This window comes from Metopolophium dirhodum, chromosome 9 (genome assembly GCF_019925205.1).
Source record: "Metopolophium dirhodum isolate CAU chromosome 9, ASM1992520v1, whole genome shotgun sequence".
In the NCBI taxonomy this organism is placed as follows: Eukaryota; Metazoa; Arthropoda; class Insecta; order Hemiptera; family Aphididae; genus Metopolophium; species Metopolophium dirhodum.
This window is the reverse complement of record NC_083568.1, coordinates 22,547,065-22,555,922: the sequence shown is the minus strand read 5'-3', so window position 1 is coordinate 22,555,922 and position 8,858 is coordinate 22,547,065. Positions and strand designations below refer to the sequence as shown.

The 8,858-nt window shown below is 33.4% G+C and overlaps 1 protein-coding gene across 1 annotated transcript; it reads right to left on the bottom strand.

Annotated features, from left to right (window-relative positions):
- Nucleotides 1–122: 122 nt before the first annotated feature.
- Nucleotides 123–1,858, bottom strand: LOC132952702 (52 kDa repressor of the inhibitor of the protein kinase-like). The gene is made up of 2 exons (XM_061025089.1): nucleotides 414–1,858; nucleotides 123–331 (listed from the first exon to the last, which is right to left on the bottom strand). Exons 1-2 carry the CDS (start codon nucleotides 1,524–1,526, stop codon nucleotides 218–220), a joined length of 1,227 nt encoding a protein of 408 aa, XP_060881072.1. The 5' UTR covers nucleotides 1,527–1,858; the 3' UTR covers nucleotides 123–217.
- Nucleotides 1,859–8,858: the final 7,000 nt, after the last annotated feature.

The following is an 8,858-nucleotide window of genomic DNA, read 5'->3' as shown; positions in this document are numbered from 1 at the left end:
TAATGCACAATGCACATTAATATTATATTTTATATACGTCGTTCTACACTTCTACCCAGTGGCGTAGATACGATTTTTTTCTGGGGGGGGTTTTAAAATATATTTATGATACAAATTACAAGTTATTAGTTTTTTACGTACGTTATTTTTATTTTGTTTCAAATTTGTATTAATTATAAATAGTTTTTATAGTTTTATATTAGTTTATTATAATAATTCATAAAATAAAATCCACTCGACGTTTGTTAATAGATAATTCGTCCAACACTTCCTTTGCATCTACTGATATTGAACGATGAATGGAGAGCATTGCCAAACCATTTAATCTTTTCTAAAAATGTAAAATATCATTCATATTTATTATTTTTATTTAATTAGTTCTTATATATTATATTATACAATTTTATAAATACCTCTGACATTGTATTCCTTAGGTACGTCTTAATTCTCTTTAATGATGAAAAAGATCTTTCGGATGAAGCTGTTGAAACAGGTAGTGTTGCTAAAATTTGTAGTAATTTGTATATATTTGGATACATGTTATTGCAGATAACTAAAGCATCCATAGCATTTGTAGGTTGTTTATCTAGTGCAAGTATTTTACGTCGCCAAAGTTTTAACTCAGATACCAAAATATCTTTATTGTTATCTGCCAAATCATCATTATAAAAATCTATCAAACTAATAAATTCATCTTTTTCAAGTGTTGTCATTTCTGACGTTTTTGGAAATAAGTTTTGAAATCCTTTTAATGTTTTCTGATGTTCAATAAATCTCGATTCAATTTCGTTAATAAACAATTCTAAATAAGGTATGAATATTGTTATTTTAAAATATTCTTCAGGCGTGTTCACTGAATAGTTATCTCTGTTTTTTTGTTTACGTGCAATTCGAGGTAATGATATTGAAAAACACAACTCCTGAGCTAGAACAGATGCTTTTGTATAGATTTCATGAAAATATTCATCAATGTTACTTCGAATTGTTTTTAATTCAGACAGTGTCGCATTAGCTAATATCATAGCTTCTCTTAAATCAATGGCAACGCTTTGGAATTGTTTAGATAGTGGCAATCCAACTGCAAATATTTTCGATAAAACCAAAAGTGATATGATAAACTCTCCTTGTAAGATTGAATTTTTTAAATTATTTGCTTGACTTGAGGTATCACCATCGGCCCAACTACTAATAGTGTCTAAGGAATCAACGACACATTCCAAAAGTTCGATAAAATCGTGAACTGAATGAAAACGTTCGATCCATCTTGTAGCACAGTTGCGTTTTAATGTTTTTGCATTAATTGTTCCATTAAAGTCTTCGATTGCTTGTGAAAGTATATTTTTTCGTTTGGGGTATACAAAGAAATCTCGTGATTTTCCAATCGTACCCAAGCAGTTTCTAATTGGTTGTATTGTACAAGATTTAGATACTGCCAAGTTAAGGGTGTGTGCTGTACAGTGAACATAAGTTGCCATCGGATACAATTGAGAAATATGTGACCTAACACCATTAAATTGTCCAGACATAGCTGCAGCCCCATCGTACCCCTGTCCACGTAAATACTTAAGTTCTATCCCGAACGCCTTTAAATTTTCAATAATAAGAGTTGCTAAGCCTTTGCCAGTTAAATCGTTTGTAGGAACAAATTGCAAAAAATCTTCTCTGACAACTAATTCATCTATATCAACATATTTAGCACATAAAGACACTTGCTCTATACCAGATACATCGGCGGTTTCGTCAGCAAGGACAGTGAAACACTTTGCTTTATTTATTTTAGCTACAATTTTATTAAGTATTACCGTGTTGCAACAATCAATAATAGCATTTTGGCTAGTAGGACTAATATATTTATTTCGTTCACCTGGACCTTCAAGAAATGTTTTAAACTTTAGATCACCACGAGCTCTATACCGCAATAGTTCCCTAAAGTTTCCTTCATTTGTAGTTTGCATTGTTTCTACATTGATTTTACCAAAATCTCTATGTCCTCGTATTGCAAGCTCTTGACGACCACATAAAATAATAACTTCAATTATAGGTAAAATATTTATTCTGTTTTCATTTACTTGTTTACTACGGGCTGTATCTAATTGATTTTCAATGGATATACTTGGATTATTTCTCATTTTTAAAAAGTTATCGGTGTCTATTACACTTTTAATATGATAATTTAGTTTATCATGTTTAGTAAATGTTTCTATAGCGTGTTTCCAATTATCAAATTTGTTTAATACCAAAGCACCAAGTTTCTGGCCATTTATTCCACCTTCAGATTTTGAAAAAGCAACACAAAGTCTACAAAATGCACCATCTTCTTTTTCTGAGTATGCTAACCATCGCCATCTTAATAACCAATTGAATTGAAATTTGCTCGTTTGCCCTTTTTTATTTTTATCGAAGTTTTTATGTATAGGAAAATTAAACGTTATATCTGGTGTCCATATACTATTTATAACTGTATGAATTTCACTATGAGACAATACACGGTTAACAAAATATGTTATGTCATTAATTCTTATATCAACCGAAGTAAAAGATGAAGGAGGTATACAGGTTTCAAGAGTCTTAATATTTAGATCATTTTTATGGAGGTCGTTATCGCTGTTTTCGTCGATTTTATAATTGATTTTCTTAAAATAAAACTCAGAAGTGTAAACACTCGAATAATTTCTATAACTATATTAATATAATATATAGTAATAATAATATTACACATGTTAATTTGTACTAGTATTATTTACCTATCTATTATTTAAAATTCTAACCAATATAAAAAAGATTTGTTTTTTTTTTGGTGTAGGGGGGGTGGAAACCCCTTACACCCCCCCCCCCCCCCCGTAACTACGCCACTGCTTCTACCTAATGTTGGTTCAAATCGTTGTTATTTTTTTTTCAAATTTTTGTTCGGCCAAGCTATATAAACATAATATAATCTCGATACAACAGTATTTATAGATGTATATCGGATATTGACGATTTAAATGTTGGAACCCACTTTGAAATCTAGTTCAAACCTCGGGTATAATAATCATAGAGCACTATTGGTTTTTCTCAGGTACATTTCGCGGATGCTTTAAATTTATAATGCGTACTAACCTATTCAACTGCTTATGTCACGTTTAAGTCTCCGGCCACGACCGCTCGACTTGGCCGATTTGGCATTCGTTCAAATTCATATATAATTTCATACAATCAATTGCGCTTTAAAAAATATAACCGTATTACGTTATTAGCTAATATATACAATACCTATATATAATATGATCCGTATTAATATTATGACAAAACATAGGTATAAGAACAAATAACAATAATATTATGGTAAATCCAATAAATGGTGATTGTGGCATTATGCAGGTATATACTACAAACATATCTTCAAAAAAAATTTTCAACTTTGTATACATTAACAAAATAATAAACGTCTATTTTTAATACAAATTAATATTGATAACACTAAATACTAATACATAAATAGTTTTAAAAATTAAATAAATGAGATTTGTACGTTTTTAAAAAAAAAAAATGTTTATATTATAAATAAAGTATTAATTACTCCATCATCAGAGTATTAGACCGTCTAACTAGTAATTTGTACCTGAAAGTATTTACCCACAAATATTCGCCATCTACTTTGATGCCTCTTTAGGAATATTATATTATAGTTTTCCATATGGAACATTTTTTAAACAAGTTCTATAATTAGAACTATCTAGTCAAATATAGGAATATGTGATCTCTGTTAAGTTTAACTGCGGTGTATGACCTCTGAAGGGCAACGAACGTTTGGACAAAAAACAAATTTAACTGTATCTATGAATGCATGAATACGCTTGTCCAACATAAATATTTGTATTATTACATCATAATAATATGTTCAACTATTAATTCTATATTATTTTAGATTCTTTAATTTATTAATTTATCATTTTAATGAATGAATTATTGCAGATAAGAAATTATAAAATATTCTGATATTCTTAATGATTATTCAATATTCACTACCTAAAATATAATATGTCTAATAATACTATATGTCAAATCTATATATATACAATAGACATATGTCATATAGACATATATACATAATATAGTATAATATATTACTTAGTGATTAGGTATATAGTCAACAATATTTTTCACTTTATTTTATAGTATTCAGTATATTATAATAATATATAAAGTTATATAATACATGCATACTAATTGGATATTACCTATATTACTTGTTTGTAGCTAATTATTCTAACAATCTAACAGGGTAGATAGTTGTTAACAGGTATAGTTAACCAACGGTAAATCTATTTATACCAAATTTATTCAAATTTATCTAAGTGCTTTCTCAAAATCAATTAAAATAACTTGAATATTTAGAATATAAACAATGAGATTTGTGGGACAACATGGGCAACTCAAATTAATTTTATGAAAATATCATCCGCAAACGAAAGTAATTCTTAATGCCAACGATGCAAAGGTGAGCAATTTAATGAAATTAATTAACTCGTTAAGTTAAGTTAAGAGAACACAAAATTGGAGTAACCGAGCGGACTAAGGCGTTGGTTGTGACGCGCACCGACGCCGGTTCAAAACCTCGGCCGCGGGCGGCATTTTTCTTCTGGCAAGTCACGGTGTCCTGAGAGAAGTGCCGCCATCCCCCACCCGGGTATGGTAGATACCTACAGGTGCCCTCTATAAAATCTGCCGAATTAACGAACACGCGTGTTTAACCTACAGTACCCTCCCCTACAGTCAATAACCACCCAATGGCCTAACCTACGAATCCTCGTTAAAATATTATAATATACTATATTATTATATCTATACGCGTATATAGGTAGGTACCTACGTCGTCAAACTCCAAGTCTGCAACATCAAATTACCAAAGAAGTTCTATAGAGGATTACTACAGAATGATTACTACGATTAAATTAAACAATAATTTATTACCTATTTAAATAACCGTTGTTTAATAAATGTATTATTAGGCACCAAAAAAAATTTTAATGTAAGAGCATAAATGTATATGGAAGATTTGGACTGTATAGGTATTCCTAAAAAATGATTCCCTCCCCCAAATGAGGCACCAGATACGTGCCTGTAGAAATCTTATTTATTCTCAATAACTATTTTCCCTTACCGATCATCTGAATTCAAAATATTAATGTTTTCAGTATAATTTCGTAAAAAAAATGTTGAAATTGTATTACTTACTAGTTAAAATTAGTATAGCTGAGAATGAAAAAACATCCGGATATGGTGCCAAGTAATTCACCTTTATTGGAAACGTACTTTGAAGATATGTTTTCATTGGATAACCAAGTGGTTTATCAATATGCCCGCTTAAAGCTCTCGCAATGCTGGCACATCCTAAAATTATCATACAATATTATGTTTAAATACCAAATTTGAATACACCGCACTTAAGTTTCAATTATTTTTTTTTTTTTATGATACCTAATTAATTTTTTTCATGATTCCAATACAAAAAAATTATTTTATACTAAATTTCAATTAAATAATAGATACACATTTAGATATTAGATATCGTAAACATAAAATAATAATTGTAGGTACCTATACTATTATAGGTATCCATAATAATGGATTTGAAAAAATAAACAGGCACGAAATCTTAACATCGACTGAGCAGAACATAATATTATTGTGTGCATATACTCGCGCTGGCCAGAATAATAACAACTTCGGACCCGTCTTCTGGGAAATATTTATATTTTTCGACGACAGCCTAGGACGATTTTCTAGTTTTGCGTTCATGCCATTTTGCATTTCCGAGTAGCAAGCACGTACAATTTTCCACGCATCATCATGCAACGAGAATACGATGACGAGATCCTCAGGGCTTATTTCAAGGTTTCCGTGATGGACGTAGTAGCAGTTCTCATGGTCAAAATTGAACTCTTTTACTCTACAGATTACGAACCCGAAGTCATGGACGACGGGGAGGAGGTTTTCAAAGGAGCTGATTTTGGCGACTACGTCGTGTCGATGGTTAGCGCGATCGTCATCGGCCAAGACGAGGAGATTTCGGAAGTGCAGTCCTGCGGACAGTCCGAACCACAGCGTGGACGGGCTGCACTTCTGGACCTCGGCGACCACTCGAAGACCGGAGACAAACGGGCGGACTGCACCGGGACGAGGCCGACTACAGAACGTCGCCGAAGAGCGGGGAACCCGTATGTCTGGGCTGCAGCACAGTGTCTATTGTTCCCGTAGTCGAACGGCAAACAGGAGCACATCCGCACCGTGGACCCACGTGGCGCAGCTACGTTTTCACGGCTTGGGTAGGCTTCAAACAGGCCGGACACCTGTTCTGCTGTTGCAGCCACCGATGGGAATAACGGCCAGCAGAATCCCGCCCCCGCACCTCGGCCGAGGAACGCCAGACGAGATGGTGTCAAAACGGGGGAGAGGTATACGTGAAAGAGCACATTCTGTCCGGGTGGTAAGTCGCCATCTATACGTTCTTTGCAGGTCAGCTCCGCGGAAAGACGAGATGGTGTCGACGGCGTCGCGAGCTTGCGCGTGGTTTTTGACACTCGAGACCATCGGGTGGTGGATCGGCGAGCGCCCGGCCGCGGCGGAGACTGCCGAACACCGTGACGGGCGAGCTATGGAGTTATATATTTGATCTAGGACGTCAGCATCGCCAGCGGACCCGTAGTTCCAAGGTTTCAGGGTCCGGCGGGGCGACTCCTCATCGACGTGCCAGGACGAAAACCGCGGAGAGTCCGCCGATTCTTTCGGGTTTTCAACTCCTCGGCGACGGAGGACGCAGACGCGGCAATGTCGGGATTCCAGGACGAAAACCGCGGAGAGTATCAGGATCGCTACGTTGCGGTCTGCCGATACTCTCAGGTTTTCGTCCAGTATGGAAATCCCGCCAGCCGGGTCTTGATTTCATCTTTTTATTTTAGTACAATTCTTCAAAATTAACAACTAAAACTATAACAATCATAACCAATAGCAACCTTACAATAAACAAAAATATATTATTATTATGTTTATTTTTCTCCTGGACAGATGGCGCCGCTATTGTATTTTTGACTTCCAGATTTCCTACTTTTCCGGTGGATTTTCCTAAATTTTTCTTCCATAAGAACCTTGTCCTGACAATCACAAACATAACAAAAAAAGAATCAGCCAAATTGGTCAAGCCGTTTTGGAGCCAACCCTTGACACAAAATCGCCACTTTTATAGTACCTATAGATATTAACATAATGTACAATATGGTATGTATAAAACAACCAATGTCAGTTCTAAGCTTGTAAGTGGGAAGGGAAATTAGTGTTTTATAAACGTTTAACCCCTTCAAATGCATGATATTTTTGTTGTAATAACTTTTTTGAGCCCAAGTGCAGTTCGACCATTACCTTTTTTAAATCTAAGTGCAGTTCGACTAAAATAAGTGCAATTCGACCATACCCGTCGAAAGCTTTTTTTTTTTTTTATTGAACAAAACATAATATTCACAATCTGTATTTACAGGTTATACAATAAGTACATGTGATGGAAATTGATTTACAGGAGGGGGAAGTTGCCCATTGGCGACACCCCGTTGACCGTCGAAAGCTATAGCAGTGCAACCATCAGTGTTGTAAAAATACTTTTAAAAAGTATTTAAGTAATTACTCAAATACTTTTAAAATTAAGTATTTAAAAATTTAAAATAACTCCCAAATACTGTAAACAGTTAAGAAGTATTTAGAAGGTTTTTAGAAGTATTTGAAATAATCTTTTATTACAAAAAAAAAAATCCTATTTAGTTCTGATATAATTTGTTATAATCAAAAATCTGATCAGTCATGTTAGTTCCTTTTTAGTGATAGTTCCATCACAACAATGAACTTTTCTCTACAAAGGTATTAGATTAAAACTATATAGGTATTAGGTATGTATTTGGATAATTGGTTATCCTCGTCGACGATAAAGAATAATGATATTATTGATAGCCATTGTCTTGGTAAATAGGTAGTACTAATAATTAGTAATAATATTTTCATATAGTTAAATAAATTATAAAGTATAAATTATAATAGCTGCTAAGCAAAAGCTCGTTGCATAATATATATTTTGTAATTGACTTAATTAGCTTATTCTTGCACCGTCGACGACTGGAAAAAAAACATTAAATTTAACGAAGCTTTAATCGACGTAAACCGATAGGTAATTCCATAAATGATAAATATATAATATAATATTGTTATTATGTTGAAGAATAAACATGACGGCACGTTTTTTTTTTTATTTTACAAGGATGATAAATAGAAACAAATTAAGAATTAAAATAATAAAAAAAGTATTTCAAATACCTACCATTCAAAATACTTCAAAATAAAAAGTATTTAAAAATGTATTCAATAAGGAAAAAAGTATTTGAATACTTTTACAGTTTTACTCAAATACTTTACAACACTGGCAACCATGAAATTGGAACCGCAGAATTTGGCCATGAACAGTACAATGTCCAATATTCCTAATTGTAAGGTGTTGAAAAAAGCGAGAATGGCACATACGATAAGGGCACAACATATAACACAAGGTTATATGACCGAGGCGATTTAATTGGCTTAGGAGATTACGATGAGAACCTAGTATACCGGCTGGCATGTCATATTGTCATTCGACGATTTAAAATTGTTTGAAAGCTGCACCAGCGTTCAAAATAGACGGGATATTTCTATGTGGACTTAATGTACCTATATATTACGGGCAAAGTAGGAAATCGGGCATTGTGCACAGTGCCCTCGAGGGCAATGTTGGAATAAGTTAACATTGTCCGGGCGTTGTATACAGTGCCCATTCTTGTATAAATACCATTAGACATAAATGT

Coding starts and splice junctions, on each gene's coding strand:
- LOC132952702 (XM_061025089.1), bottom strand. CDS start 1,526: ATGTCTGGACAATTTAATGGTGTTAGGTCACATATTTCTCAATTGTAT. Junction 332..413: donor TAAGGAATACAATGTCAGAG/GTATTTATAAAA, acceptor TTACATTTTTAG/AAAAGATTAAATGGTTTGGC.